We start from the raw sequence: 17,366 nt of genomic DNA on the forward strand, positions 1-17,366 counted from the left end.
CAAGGCATGCAAAGAATTTGCTTCGCCTTCTAAGAAGACTGTAGAAATTGAGAAACGCTACTAATTTCCTTGTTTGTACTTGCAGATTTTACGTAATAAATTTTTTATTTGTAATTTTATTGCTTTTTTCCCTTTAAACTGTCACTTCAATGTTAAATAAAGATAAATAAATATTTTTGTCCTGAAATTATATAGGCCTATTTTTTGCATCGAGTAAGGATCTAACCAACGACTAAAATCGATCGAATAGAATCAATTGTAGGGTGGTAAATGGGAAATTTATGCCTCTTTTAGGATTTTTCACCATAGTTTACTAAATAAATATTTTTTTTGCCTAAAATATATATTTTTTTTTTTCAGCGAGCAAGTATCTAACCAAGGGCAGGAACCGATCTGGCATTTGGCATTCTGTCGGTTAAAAATAAATCAATATGGTATAGGCATCCTCCAGCAGATGTCATTTATACTACTAGTGACCCGCCCCGGCTTCGCACGGGTGCAGTGCTGATACTAAATATACTACAGAATGTCTTCGTATACAACGTTCACAGTTTTTTTGTCATTAGACGCGCTATTTATAGGCACGCGCCGCTGGCCCCCCGGCCGCTACCGCCGCAACCGCTATGTCCCTGCATTTTAAATCTGTAATATCTTCGAAAATATTCATTTAAATTACATGCTGCACGGAGCCATATTGATCTATATTAAATGCACAATGTATTTAAGGTATTTAATTGGATAAGGATTAATGCTGTTTTGCTTAAAATCGCTTCGTAAATAAGCCATTATTTTTCGTAAAAAGTAAAGGATAAAAAATGGTTATTGTCGGTTATCCCTAAGAGATAGACATATACCATCGCAGACTTTTTTGTAGACCTTTTTAAGGTGTACAATACTGTAGCATATTATTTTGATCTATCTCGTAGGGTTCAGCCAGCGTTTGCAATGTAAGCGCAAAAAACAAAGTGTTTATTTACGACATCACATTAGAAACCTCTAAAATTATCAATGTTTATATACTATATTATGCATGTATTATACATATAAACCTCCCTCTTGAATCACTCTACCTATTAAAAAAACCGCATCAAAATCCGTTGCTTAGTTTTACAGATCTAAGCATACATAGGGACAGACAGACAGCGGGAAGCGACTTTGTTTTATACTATGTAGTGATGTGACACTAGCGCTCTTGGTAGCAAGTACTGAAAATAAAGATTGCTGCCTCCAGAAGACGAAAACAAAATGACGAACGTGCTGCCATACTTGCTGGCGATATATCTACCTTGGCATTAGTGGTGGGAGATCAGTCTGTCGATGACTTCCGTGGAGGAAGGTTCTGTCACCATTTTTTTTGCTCTCACCAAGTTCGAACGAGGACTCCATATCAAAAGCGCGTTTTTAAATTAATATTTTATTGAAATTGTATTTAAATAATTTTTTATTACATTTATTTAGAATTATTTGATAATAATTATGTATTTTTAAGATGGCGGCCATGTCATAATTTAAATTGGCGGAACGTTTTTATTAAAATTTTCAAAATTAATTTTTTTATTAATTTTACAAATTTTTCTAATTTATGACGATAATAATTAAAGATTTTAAATATGGCGGCCATCACGAAAATGGCAACGATGAATTCACAATTAAAAATGGTGGCTATGGCATCCATTTATTCATTTATTGGAGGCTTGCAGAGAAATTTATGCCTCTTTGAAGAATTTTCGTTTTTTCAAAAGCAAAAAGTCTCTTGAGGTATTTTGGATTTCGAGTGTTTTAATTTTTTTACGATTTCCTCCCCTTGAAAGTGGAATTTTCAAATTTTCAAATTTATTTTATATTTTTGGTGAAATTTTTCTCTCTCCTAAAAACTGAAAAGTTTGGCAAATTTAAGCGATTTATGGCCAATTTAAAATAAATCTTTTAAAAATTTAGAAGGTCAATGTAAAAGGTCAAGGTCATCCAAGATGGCCATCGTGACATCACAATATAGGATGGCGGACACCGCCACCTACATCACGCACCGGTACCAGTCTGTGAAGGGCCATTTATATACTACTTTAAATTTTAGATAGTTATTTAACTACTCCATTTACGCTGTTTATTAATGGGGTTAAAAATTATTACATATATATAAAACGTAGTAGTAAACTTTTATTTTATACGAATCTAGCATTTGCAGTTGTGGTCGAAAAGTACACACAATGGAATGAGTAGAATTTTTATGTATCGGAAACTTATATACAATTCCATAAACATATGACGTTTTTAAAATCGATTTATTTTTGTAGGATGTTTTTAATTTTTTCACAGAATAAAATCCTAGGTATAATAAATTATATCCATGTAATTTTTCTAAACGTATTATTAAATAAGGTATCAATAATTAATAAATTATAATAATTTATAAGTAGTGAACTTTATTGTTAAGTTGCTGTACAATAATTTATTACAATCGATTACAATATTGTGACACTTGTTATAAACTCTAATCAATCACTACAGAAATAATCATGAAAAAGATTTGCTATTGCTATTTATTAATATGAAGTAATTAATAACATGGAAAATATCAATAAATTGATCATACATGATTAATACTCTGTACATTAAAACTAGCTTATTTTATTTTATAATATACACGTAATTTTCTGCGAAATATATATATATATCTTAATACCCCAAATTTACAAACATTTTTTATGAAATATATGTAGTAGTAATTTTCAACACGCAATACGTAGTAAGTTTTACAAATAACAAACAATTTAATTATTAAATATTCATTAAAATTTTGAAACACATTTAGGTTTCGTAAAAGTTCTCCATTAAATAGTTTTTTTTTTGCTTCACCAGTGCCAATATCAACACAGATTCTTCTAAATAGACAGCATAAGTTGATGTTTCCGTAAAAAAATTGCCATATTTTACAATTGAAAATTACCTCACTAATATCACGAAATATTACGCTTTGATAACTTTTTCTCCAATGAACCCTACATGAACATTTACATTCACGGCTCTTTTTGCAAATTAATTATTACCTTAAAATACATTTTCTCTGCAAACGCACACCATTTTCACATGCTTTCTATTAATTTGGGTGATGGTATTTTTTTGGTGATAATTACACTGTCAGTTTTTCTTTTAGTTTTACATAAATGAATTATTAAACATTTAAACTGAAAGTAACTATTTCAGATTTCTAATTCAAGTTCTAATTAAGTGTTCGCTTTCAATATTTTCAATTGATTAGTAAATTATGACCCAGATGGTTCGGTGCGTTAAGTAAAACAAATGTTTTAATAAAAAAACTCAAAATTTCTTATTCTTAATTTGATAACTTAGAACAAATATCTTTGTTACTAAGTAATACTTATTAAAAATGGTTACAAAGTAATACTTAAAAAATTATAGAAGATATGTACATAAATAATTTCACAGGTATCATACGTTATCTTAAGTAACAATTTATTTAGTTGAAACAGCAAAACCTATTTTGATTTTAATCATTAGAGTATTTCGAAAAAAAAAAAACTTATTAGTTGACAAAATCAAAGCTAATTAAGAGCAAAAAATGACAGTGGGACCAGTGTAAATTTTAAAATATTTAGAAACCGATTAAAACACCCAAATAATAAGTTTATCTATATATATATTTATATTATTACAAAGTAATTCAAAAGGTTTTTTTTATCGGGAATTTAAATATAGAAGGAACGGTAAATAGTTAAATTGATCAAACAAAGTTTTGCTTAAGTTGAATGAATTAATGTTAATTTATTAAAAATACCTTTTAAGAAACTTAAAGCTTTTTGTTTTCGAGACATAACATAACTTAACTAGACTCCGTGTTTAGCACTGATTTCAGAAATGCGTGCTAGGAGTGGCTGAATACGTTATTTAAATTTCAAACCACTACTTTATAATTTTGATATATGTGTATGCTACATAGTACAATTTTAACACCAGTTAGCTATTTATTTTCACGTTTTTTTCCAAACAAAGTTGCCTTCTTTCATTAATACTCATTAATGCGCAATTTTCTTGCTCAATTAAAAATACATTTTTATATTAAAATTTTAACATATAAGAAAATAGTTTGGTAGAGTAATTAAGCGTGCTACAATAAATTGGTACAATCAAAAGAATATCCCATTATCCATTAAAACGCTCTCATGTAAACATCTTCAACTATAATACATTCAAAACTGTTTTCGCTAAATATTATTACTAATGCATAAAGTGACTTCTAAGGGCTATTAAGCAAATGTTACTTAATGATAATTAAAATACAGCCATGCACAGACGAACTTAAACACACAAGCATACATAAACAATATAATATATTAAACGTAAATTCTTTTCCTTTTTTTTTTGCAGTAAATTTTTCATAAAAACTTCAAAATTCAGCTGACTATGTCTTATGTATTATTTTGCTATGGTATAGTGCACATTTGCAACACAATGTTTCATCATGGGTGGTCTACTCGTTTTAAGTGAAGCATTTAAAATCATTACCCAAATTAAAATTTTTCTCTAAGGTGGCATATTATTGGATGCAACTCCACACAAGCGTCGTAAAATAATCATAGTGATAATGAAACAGTGAATTTTCTAAAAGACGAGTGAATTATGCAATTATTACTGACAGCCTTAAGGGGATTGGTGCACCAGCATCGTATTAAAAAAAACAATATATTTGTTAATGATTCAGCTACTAGAGAAGATTTGAACCATTCTGGTGTAAAATTATTTTTTTAATTTTTTTATTTTAATTAAGTTATTGCTGATTTTCGGGAATTTTTTTAAATTCAAGCTTTATTAATAAACTATAAAGAATTCAGTGGTAAAACTTTCGCAGATAAATTTTCAGACACGGGAGATATGACTGTGACCATTATTTTATCTGTAATCATTATTAATTTAACGTATTTACAATTTGAATTTTAATAAATGAGCTGCTACGAAATTGCGTGATATTCATTTGCGAATTTAATAACATTCGCGTTTTCATTTGTAATTCAAACGCCAATATATCTGTCGGCTGAATGATTGACTTTATTTTAGTCTTTAGCTTATTGCAGTCGGACCTAAAGTAAAAACGTAGCTGTAGAAGTTTGAGCAGCGTGCAAGCTCGGATACGAGAAATTATGGAGCGCGCTGGACAGTAGTGACACCTTGCGACAGTTTCCCGAACTGTTTGCAGCCAGTGTTTTCTCTCGTTCCCACCCTGCCTCAGCTGTCTGCTGTTTACGAAGGGGAGACGGGATTTCGCGCGAAACTGATATGAAGGTCAACGTACTCATTTTCAGTAGATAAGAGAACGTGTTTGGTCTAGCTCGGCGTATAATTGAATGGTTATTCTCTGTTATTATTTAACACAGTGATTTAGCTAGATGTTTTTTGTTGTAAGCGTGAGATTTATTCAGGAATAAAATGCCGAAGAAACCTCCACCAAGCATAGTACACAAAAGAACAAAACTATCGAAAGCCATTAGAGCGCTTAGAAAAAAGAATAAAGAAAGATAAGAGATTATTTTATTATAGCTTTTTTACCATACATTTATTTTTCAGAGTTGCGTATGTACAACGCGATGGACGCGATGCGACAACATAAAGATGTGTAAAATTGTAAACATGCTTTTTTTTTTCCAGCAATGCGTGAACCATTCATAAACTATACTCAACATGTATCCGTATGATTACGTTTGAATTTTTTTTATGACAGGCATCAATGTTAACAAGTTTATTAAGCCACAATATACTTTTTTTCAGAAAAATAAGTGTAGCAGAAAACACTCAACATAGTCTCACACAAAATCAGTTTACATGAATGCAGTTTTAAGAAGTAAGCTACGTAAATAATAGTTAAAGATTATTTAATATATGCTGGTAACGTTTCCAAAGTATCAGCTTCGCCTTCATTCACGAACAATATTCGTGGCCTTATTTATTTATTTTGCTGGCGTTTCGTTGGTGACTGTTAGGACTGCAAAATTAGTAAACATTTTTCACCCTATCCTGAGTTAACTCTAAGTGTGCGCGGTTAGATGAGGACCAGATGTGTATCATGCTTACGCCTTTACACTCTACTCAGGGGTGCCCACAAGGGGGGGGTAACGACGCAGACTGCGTCATTAAAATTTCAGGGGGGGGGGGGGTGGTTAAAAGACGAGAAAAATGTATATATTATTTACATAATTATAGCTTCTAATGTGAAAATACGATTCTGGTGCTTTGATAAATGAAAGGGGTCTTGTAAATCAAATTGGCAACCCCGCACTTTCCTCAACAAAAGCAGTTTGGCATCTGTCGGTTCAGGATGGAAATATTACCTGATATTACCAAAATTATTATTAGAAAATCAGTTTTAATTAATGCAAAATGTGATAAAATATAATACTAAAAAAGTATAATATTATAAAATAATTGTAAATCATTTAGAAAATGGCATAAAAAAATTCGGGGGGGGGGGCATAATTAGTTTAGGGGGGGGGGGTGAGTCATAGTGTTTGGGGGGGGGGGGGGGGGAGGTGGCACCTCTGCTCTACTCATGCGGGTATTAACCATGCGCGTAAGGGCGTGTTGCCAATGACCTGTACGATAGTCAATCCTCTACGGACTCGAAAAATGTCACCTGCTCATTGGCTACTTGACTTGTGACAACTGTTTGTTATAATGCCTGTGATTCATCGTTGATTTTGTTAAGGAGTTTTCAGGGATTCAGAGCCTCCCATTTAACTGTGGCCGAATTGAAGAAGCAGTTCAAATGTTACATGCTTGAATTCATAGCGAATGGAAACCACAAATATTTACTGATGTAGTGGTTGGTAAAAAAAAATATTATTCGTATCGCGTCCATCGCTTCGCGCCATGGTGGCTCCTATATTATATGGATTTACAAAATATAACGATTCATTTACGACACTTAAGATAAGGTGTGTAGGATTTTAAGAATTCACTTGAATTAATATTTAAGAACATATTTCAGGATAACTTGTGAAGACGCTCGTACAGACGGCACCGGTTGTGATGATTCATTGTTAGGGACACCTGTATTTCGAGAATACATTTCGTGTCAAGGTTTTTCACAAAATGCTGTAGCTTTTCTCCTGTGGTTATTGGCTGAGAGCGGTGAGAGGTGTCGTCCCGCTCTTGACGAGGCCAATGAGAATGTGGTCACAGTACTGCTGCACCCTCACAATTTGCCTTTCCTCTTATAAAAAGCTACAGTATTTTGTGAAATACCTTGACACGAAATGTATTCGCGAAATACAGGTGTCCCTACTCATTGTTACCAGAGCAGGGGCCATCTCGTGTACACGAAGTGGCATGCGAAACCTCAACACAACTCGAAAATCAGTGAGTGTTACATTGAAATGTGTCCGCTACAAATGTTCAGGAATTATAATTTTGAAATCGAGTAGAAATATTTCTGCAATTAGCATTAGGTATATTTTAATAGACATTGAAAGCGAATCATTAAGTAGCTTCAAAATCCAAATACCGGAATACAGATAGTCTGTAACAATACAGACCTCACCGACTAGATATGGTCCAGATTGTTAATACTAACACATTTGAAAAAAAACTGACTAGTTAATGAATATGTTGAAATTTTGTAAACCTGTTACTTAAGATGATTGGTGATGTAATAATGTCTCTTGGAAACTACATAAGATTTTAACTGCTTTTATTTCTCCATAAATTCGCAAATCACCATGGCGGCCAATTTACGATCACGATTTAGTTCTTAAATTTTAAATTAGTTTATTTGTTGAGAGCCTGGTACAATGTATCTGACCACTAAAGCGATCCGAGCCGCGTAGTGTATACTACTGCGAGGTTGCAGAAGTAGGCTCGGGTCGGGACGAATTTCGCTGTGAAGAAACAAAGGTTTTTAATACATAGAAAATTATCCCAAAGCCGAAATTTGTACAGTAGTAGAATGAACATTTATTAGTAACACGTCAAAAGTGTAAGTACTGCCGCAAACCTTGTGTGTCACACCGAAAACGAGTAGTTAAGTCCAAAATTAAATTTTTTTGCAACGATCCACAATAATGGATATTGCAAATGCAGTTTATGGAGTAGACCTCAGTATGGAACCCAAAATAATCTAGAAACATTGCCCTATCTGAGGATAGTGATAAAAAGCACAAAGTTTAACATGTTTCTATAAAATAGACCTTTTAAATCATTAAAGTTAACGAATTCACTTTCATTCAATTTTAAGGAAATATAAATACATCTTACATAAACTTAAAGAGCCCAACGTGGAAATCGCTTAAAGTAATCGTTGTTGCATATTTATTCATCTTTCAATTGGTATATTTTTTAAGTGTCTCATACAATTAGTCTGACTACTAAAGCGATCCGAGCCGCGTAGTGTATACTACTGCGAGGTTGTCGAAGTAGGTTCGGATCGAGACGAATTTCGCTGTTAAGAAACAAACATTTTTAATACATGGAAAATTATCCCAAAGGAAAAATTTTGTACAGTAGTAGAATGATCATTTCTTAGTAACACGTCAGAAGTTTACCGATGAAACTTTGTGATCACACCAATAAATGAGCAGTTGAGTCCTTAATGATAATTTCTACAATGATCCACAAAAATGTTTCGTAAATTTAATAACTTTAATACTTTTTTAAGTCGGTTCTCATTATGGCACCAAAGTAATATAAAATAATGTCCTACATGGTAACTGTGATAAACACCTCAAAGTTAAAACGTCCTATTATTAAATTGGTAATTTTAATCATAAAAGGTAAGAAAAAAAATATATTTTTTATAGAAATTTGACTACATGTTACATAAATATGTTGAGCGTAACGTCAAAATCACTTCATAAATATTGTCTGTGTTTTTTTTTTTTTTTTTTTTTTTAAGGTTTAAATGTGTATATTTTGAGTGTCTGGTACAATAGTCTGACCACTGATGTATTTCAAGCTGCGTAGTGTGTGTGCAGCAGTGTTAAAGTCGCTCGTGCTGGGACGTTTTTTGCTCCAGAAAACTAAGGTTTTTAATGTATGGTAATTCCAGACTGAATTTTACTCTGAAAGAATAAAAGTTTCCTAACTGCAAGTGATTTTTGCTGCAAACGTAGATAAAAATCTTCCAGGATGCAATTTGCATAAATAAAAATGTTAGTATGATCGACTCTTTAATTTCTAAATTATAAATAAATAACAACAATAGAACTTCCCGGAAAGTTGTGATAAACTGACGATATTGCGCGAGTAGCAGACCCGTACGTGACTACAGAGAAAGGCTATTTTCCTTGACCGTTAGGATTTCTGGGACGAACACCCTCTCACAGCTGGGGTCATAAAATACGGTCAAACTCTTGCAAAAACATCCACCACCGCTCTTTGCCACTAGCAATTCAACGAAGTAAGCTAGGCGCAGCACTCCAATGAATTAACTTAGAAAAAAAATTACTAAATATGTAATTCTATCAATACATTTTACAACACAACTTATGTATTATTTATTTTCTGGAAAAAAATAATATTATCATCCGAATTATGTTATAAAAGTGACAAAACTCATTAAGCACATTAACGGTGTATCGTTTTCTTCAATTGTTATATAGTAAAATAATTTCATACAATTAAATATATATATATATATATTTTATAATATAGGCTACATTAAAATTTTGCACAGTTCTGATCTAAAATAATATAATGTATTAGAAATAAAAAATAATTATATTTTTTGGTATTAAAATAATTTTTAATAATAAAATTTTTGTAACAAAATACGAACACACATATATAAAACCAGCGGTCCTCTAGAATTTTGATTTACAAGTTCCAAGCAGAAATTGTTTATTGTTAATTTTATTGTATCAAAAATGATTCATATATAAAAAAATAATATGTATATCTCAATAGATGTAACATGAATACACCCTATCATATGCATTAAATATATTTTAAGTAATCCATAAATAAGACCAAGTTTATTGAGTGTCGCAGTACGCAGCGTGTTTCAAAGCCCGCCGGCCGTGAAAGATCAGTACGGCCGCAGTACACTGCAACGCTCGGGCAGCTTTAATGAGGCAACTAATTATGCTAGACTCTTTATAAATATACTATATTAAAGCTAAAAGTATAATTAAAAACATTTATTTAGACATTTTTTCGCATTGGGCTCTTCAAATCGGTGTAAATCGTATTTTTATCTGGGTGGCAAAGATAAAAAAAAAATATGTCGTGAATTAATCTCTTTATATCATATATATTAAAAATTTAAATTTTTTCTAACATTAATGGGTGTATTAAAGTTTCTAGATTATTTTGGTAAGTTTATGGACAGTCTAAATTAAAAACTGTATAAATGGGTAGCATTTTAATGGACTGATGCAAGTTGCTGTCACCTAGGACTTAAATGCAAATTTTCGGTGATAACGCACAAGGTCTACAGCGGTAAACTTTCGGTATGTTATTAAGCATAGTCAACTCTACCACAGTACAAAAATTCAGCTTTGGACAAATTTTTCACAGGTTGTCGTGGTTTCCTGGAGTAACATGAAAGTCTACGCGGGGAAGGGCGGCTACCTGATCCGAGAATGAAGGATAGGGCGAGATGGGAAGCGAAGATAAGAGCTGGTTGGGTGTCCGTGTTGGAGAGAGAGAGAGAGAGAGAGAGAGAGAGAGAGAAAGAGAGAAAGGCGATATTGTGGAAGACCTTCGAAAGATTCCCGCTAGATGGCAGGCCTCAGAGCTGCAACATTCGACAACCTCCCCTCACAGAAGCTCTCTCGCCACTAACTTGCCAAATCTCACCCGCTAGCTTATATACGTGCTGGCTGGCCATACAGTAGTAATAAACAAGCATTTATGAAACACTTAAGCTCATTTCCAACAAATTCTGACGAATGACTGTTTTTTGTCCTGCACCAATCCCCTTAACAAAAAAAATATTTATGGCTATAAATTCGAAAGTAACATAAAAAAAAACTGAGATAAAAATATCAACAAACTAATAGCAAAAATGTATTTAAAAATGAAGATACGTAAAAGTAATAAATAATAGCCAAATTACATTATTTTAATTAAAAATAAGGCACTTAAATTTATTAAATAATGGCTACATACATATTTTTACCATGAAAAGACGCTATATACAATACGAAAGTGTTCGCAGAAGTGTTTTTAGTAAAGTGATAAAACTTCTGACGAATTATTAAGGAATATAAGCTGATTATTATTAGTATAGGATTTCATTATATCTTAAATTCTCAATATTAATTAACCTTTGCTATCTATAATTTCACAGAACAGAATATTTTCTGAAAATTCACACTTAACAAACACAAAGAAGAATGATTTATAAAAAGAGTAAAGTAATTTAAAATTTTATCTTTTGCTTCTTTTAAAGTTTTAATAGTTTAAATTTTTACATATTTTTAAGTTGGTAGTTTGGATTAATTGTTAGGATCGTTCGCAGACTAAATAGACTTACTTCCAGGATAAGCCATTAGTGTTTATATTCTTATAAAAACCAAAGAATGCATTTTTTTTTGGTGGTCAAGCCATGAATATGCTATTTTATCTGAAAGATTATTGTACGAGTATACTAGGTAATTTGCATCTCTGACAGTAATATGTATTTTGAACGACGGGATAAAAAATTACACAGAATATTCAACGAAAAACCAGTAATAACATAGATGAAACGTTTTATTTTACTTATAATTTTACTCGTTATAACGGAATACGATCTGTTACATTTAGAATGCCAGTTTTAAAGTCCCACGTTAAGACAGTCAAGTAACACTGAAATTTGGCCATTAATTTTTTTGGAGCCAATAAAACAGATATTTAAACTGTGGTGTCAAATAAAAGCATTAAAGTTAAAATGGATTATAAATGTTTATATACTTCTAAATAGTTATTCAAAATTTACAACTGCTTATGTTAAAAAAAAATTTAAAAAAATAAGTTATCGACAATCGAAATACACAAAACATGTGCAGCATAGAGTGAACTTTACGTGCTAAATATATAAGTACTAAGCAAAATTTCATACAATGCGTTTTGAAGGAAAGGGCGCTGTTACGAAATCTAGTCTCTTTCCTCCTTCACAGATAAATGCGGTTACAATTACCCCGCTGCTACCTCTGGTTTGACGTCCTTATTCATGATAGAATCCACAGTCCTTTACACACACTAGTAGTGACCTCTGCTAATTGGCTGCCCACAAGGTAGAAGTCTAAACTTGGTTCCCCGTCTTTCAAAACTTATCTTTTTCGTGTGTTACTTACTGGAACAGTCGATACACACACACGGTGGGCCAAACAAAGAAAGCCAAATGTAAAATAGTTTGAAATTCAGCCTATCATGAAATGTAAACGGGTCTCTAAATAATTACTATAAAAACTCAGTTATTTTGGTTCGTTGCGAACTGGTTTGGTTAGTTCATCACATATATCACTACATATGAGCATCCACAGCCAACAATAGGCTTGCAAGAAACTAGCCTCCAACTCTCATCATTCTGAATCGGCGTGCCACTCACCAACCATGAGATCTTGGAAGTACGTAACTATTTAAAAACGAAATTACAGGTGGTTATAACGTTTTAAGCTTACTTCATGATATTAAAAATTTAAGTTAAATAGTCATGTATGTGTTGTATACATGTAGTTGTCGTAGCATATGTGAAAGGCTGCAAATTTATCGCATGGCATGCTGTTGATTTCTAACTATTGAAGAATTGTTCATATATATTCTCATGATTGATTAAGTCGTATTAAAAAAACTTTCAGTTTGTATCTGAATCTTCTCTTACAAAGTTATTTTACCAATAAACTAATCATCATCTACTGACCGACTGTTATGAATTAACTTCGTTTGTTAAAAAACGTATGTTGCAATGTTTACCATTTGATTTTGAAGCAGTTTGAAAATAAAACTAATATTTATAAAGTGTCAAACTAGACGTATGGCCTGTGTTTTTCTAGGAATACACTTTTTGGGGCAAAAAAATATATAAATCACAAGTGAAAAGCATTCAGATTGTTTGTGTGTAGAAATAATGCACGTAATTGCTATCATTTTGTCTGACCCACAACCAAGGCGATTCGTAATACCATCACGTAAAAAAGCAAACACAATACATCATTAATGTTAACCTAAGCCATTTAAATTGGGCAAATGTATTTGTTTTGAACAATCCTGTATGATCAATCCTGTGGCAAATTTCAAAACCGTAACTATTTCATGATATAAGTACTTACAATTTTTCTTTACAAACCAGCACAACAATTCCTACATCACATTATCGTTATTACTGAATTTTAAAATGAGATGATCAAGAATTAAATCACGACGTGCTTATACAAAGCTCTTACTTTGAAGAGCGAAAAATCTACGGCAGTACGACTTCGTGTCAAAAGTTTAAGACAGTGGTGTACCACTTACAGCCTGCAACCTAGCTAAGAAAAAACTGCTTTGGGGTCGTATACCTTTGAAATACCCTCCCGCTTAAAGAATCTATATGATTGTGAAGTCGAGGTGTCATTAACCATAGATTAATTTAGATGCAGACTGATTCTCTTATTTTATACATTTTGGATCCCGAATGTCCTATGCGACAGTAGAAAACTAGATGGTGTAAGAAATTACACATGTGTGTTTATAATTGGTATTCAAAATACGGGGTTTATTGTTAAAAATTTAAACCATTATGTGCCAGATTGTAATTTTAAATTGCTAGTCCCGAAAAATTAACACACACGACATGTAAGGTGGACGTACAAAGTGCTGCGAGATTTAATAATCTCTTCAATGATCGAGTGTTTTTTAAACTTAAAAAAGTGACACATAATGTTGTCGACAGTTATACTGGACACACATGTCGTAGGAATTTCAGGGCCCGCGCGTCTGGAACATTCCTCCAGCGCGGCTAGTCCATGTGGATGGAGGTCCCCGAACGAGCTCCTTCGTGCATCTCCGGCTGGTTTCGGGTCGGCTCGGCCGCTTCCGGCAGGTCTCGGGTCGGCTCGGCCGCCTCCGGCCGGTCTCGGGTCGGCTCGGACGTCTTCGGCCCATCTCGGTACGGTTCGGGCGCCTCCGGCTGGTCTCGGGTCGGCTCGGGTGCCTCCGGCTGGTCTCGGGTCTACTCGGGCGCCTCTGGTCCCTCTCGGGTCGGCTCGAGCGGCCCGCTCCCTGCGGAGGGCCAGGTTACGCCAGGTAGTAGGACCAGTACACCGCGTTGAAGAAGGCGAACGCCAGCGGGAAGAACAGCCGGCACATCTCGTCGATCCGCCGCGCCATCTTCTTGTTATTCTGCGGGCCGGGGCAGTCTGTGGCCGGCGGCGTCGTCGCCGGGAGCTCCGCCACGCTCTTCCTCTGCGGGGAAACCCAGGACATATGGTTCAGTTTCAACCCGCGCTCCACTATAAAACCTTCAACTCGCATTCGTCTTATAGTCTCATCAACATAGATATCATTGGATACGATGCGTGGTTACAATTTTGCCATAAGGTCGAATGTTTTTCCCGTGTGCGAACAAAATCCAGGTTCGACCAGATTAGTAATTGAATCGGATCTCCTTGGTGGAAAAAGAATCAAATGAAGTCATTTATAATTTTTTTTTATAAAACATTTTACAAGTTGGTAATTTTTTCTTATTACCAACGAGCCATCCATCACTTTTTAAGTGCCCCGCCTACCTGGTCACACTACGGTGTTCAGAGTTCAGAAAAAAAAAACTCGCGATTTGAAAACTACAAGATATCAGAGTAGTATCTGTTTCAGAGAAGTATTTAAAAACACGCTGAGGGCGGATAAGTAGTTATGTTACCGTATTTAGTTTTAAAATAGTATTTTTTGGAGAGTGAAAATGATTAAAACGCGTGGTTTCAGAATAATTTTTATACATGAAACACCTGGTGCAGTTAGGCTACTTGAAAATACTCAAGGGACTTGCTTTACACATTGATCTTGATTTAATCTTCATTTAATGCTGTGGTTACCGCTCGTATTTCATAGTAACCCTATGCACATATTCACACACATCTCAATATACCAGCCAAATCTATTTACATATTTGTTTTACAAAAATATTTACAAATTTGTAATACTTGATTTAAAAAAAGGTTATGAATTAATATAGTGTATATAAAATTAAAACCCTACCTTAACATAATATATATATTAGAAACATGGTATATTAAGCGCACATATAATGCACAATATTTTATTAATAGATTTACAAAACACTTTAAGCAAAGTGTATGAAATAATTAAAAAAAAAAGTGTTATGTAGTGAATTTACAAATAAGACAACTGAATGAATTACAGAACCTTAACTTTCAAAACTAATATTTGATATCAGGAGCTACTTATTAAGATTTATATATATATGAGATTCTCTTAGATATTACTACACGGTTTGATAATTTCGACATATGAAATCCATAAAATAAATCAATCTGGGACTAATAATTATAACTTTGCCATAAAATAAAAAAATTGAATCATAAAATAAAATTTTTACAGCATCATCTATACTAAAAACTTTTGTATAATACACAATAATACACAAATAGTGATGCATACAAAATACAAAGTATACGAATCTGAAAGCGTACGATTGAAATAGGTGTAAATGTGTTTCACGCAAGTATTAGAAACTGAAAGCCCACAATACAAATATGTGTAACAGTATTTCATGTAGGTATTATGAATGGAAAACCTACGATCCATATAAAACTAACAGAGTTTCACCGAAGTTTTAGAAACTGAAAACCTACAATCCAAATACGTAAAAGATCGTTTCACGCAATTAAAAGTAACAGAAAGACTACGATCAAAGTAAAAGTGGGTTAAGTAAGTAATATAAACTGAAATACAACGATCCAAATAAGTGTAAACACTTTTCATAAGTAGTATACGAATGTATGTCCTGCGCCTGGCGTCTGGCTGTGGATTGTGCGGATTGTGATTGTCGGTCAGCCATCTTGGATTGTGACGTCACGGCGGCCATCTTGGACTCAAAAATTCCTCAAAATTCCTCAAAATGGACTCAAAATGACTCAAAAATTCCCATTTTAAGAAAAAAATTCCCGTTTTATTCCGTAAAAATCCCAGCAGCTAGAAATGTCCTGAAAGAGGCTTAAGCATCCTTAACTCAAGCCTCAGTTAAGCCTCTATCAGGATGTGACCTCGACCTTTGACCTTGACCTTGACCCCGACGGCCATTTTGGATCCACCATATTGAAAATCTGTAATTTTAATGCTAGAGATTCGGGAAAAATTTAAAAATCATTAAAAAATTAACTAATCGAATTAAATAATAAAAAATCCTTAAAACCACCGTTGCACTTTTTCGTGACGGCCGCCATCTTGTCTTCGTTGCTGGAGACCACCATCTTGTTTTCACCCGCTAGAGTGCGCTGACGACATGTTAGTTTAGTTCTTATCTGCTAGAGTGCAGTAATAATTTATTACTGTGACACCCGCCATCTTGAAATTTGGACGCCATCTTGAAAATCCGTAATTATTTAGCTAGAAATTCGGGAAAAGTTCCAAAATTAATTAAATAAATCACTCATTAATTTACATATTGATTTGATCCGCTCCTGTCCTCGGTTCGAAACTGGTGAGGGCAAAAAATAAAAAATCATCAGATCCTTCCTCCACAGAAGCCACCTTCAGACTGACCTACCTCCACCAATAACCAGGTATATCATCAGCCGGTATGACGTCATGTCCGCCATATTGTCTTCATCCGCTGGAGACCACCAACCTGTTTTCGTCCGCTAGAGTGTGCTGATACCATGTTGATATAATTATCTGGTCACCATACCTTTGTCCTCAACTGTTGACCTTGAACTTTGACCTTGACCTTGAACTTTGATCTTGACCTTGAAATTTGACCTTGACCTTGAAATTTGACCTTGACCTTGAAATTTGACCTTGACATTGAAATTTGACATTGACCTTGAAGCCACGCGGCCAATTAGTCATGCAGTCTCGTGACCATGCGTTCTGGAAGCTTCGTAGTCCTATAGCCTCGCGATCACGTAACCTTTAAGACTTGCAATTGCATAGTCTCGTAACCTCGTGGCTTGTAGTCTCGTAGTAATGATGCAATGGAGCCTTGTAGACTTGATGCTACGTAATCAAGTAGCCTTGTAATTCTTATAACATAATGCTGTTGGAGCAGATGGATCAAAAGAGAAAATTCCGACGAAGACAGATGCGACAAATTGGAGCCTTGTAGATGAGTAGCTTCGTAGTCAAGTACTCATGCAGACTTGTAGTCCTGTATCCTCGCGGTCACTTAAACTTGAGTTCTAGAAGCTTCGTAGCTCTGTAGCCTCGCAGGCATGTATAAC

At 33.8% G+C, this 17,366-nt stretch overlaps 1 protein-coding gene across 1 annotated transcript in view; it reads right to left on the reverse strand.

Annotated features, from left to right (window-relative positions):
* Nucleotides 1-14,205: 14,205 nt before the first annotated feature.
* The window catches only part of LOC134533444 (glycine receptor subunit alpha-2-like), a 110,022-nt gene continuing 106,861 nt past the window's right edge, over nucleotides 14,206-17,366 (reverse strand). The window contains exon 9 of the mRNA XM_063370966.1: nucleotides 14,206-14,373. Coding sequence (XP_063227036.1) covers nucleotides 14,206-14,373 — 168 coding nt within the window. The remainder of the gene's footprint in view (nucleotides 14,374-17,366) is intronic.

This window comes from Bacillus rossius, chromosome 6, assembly GCF_032445375.1.
Source record: "Bacillus rossius redtenbacheri isolate Brsri chromosome 6, Brsri_v3, whole genome shotgun sequence".
In the NCBI taxonomy this organism is placed as follows: Eukaryota; Metazoa; Arthropoda; class Insecta; order Phasmatodea; family Bacillidae; genus Bacillus; species Bacillus rossius.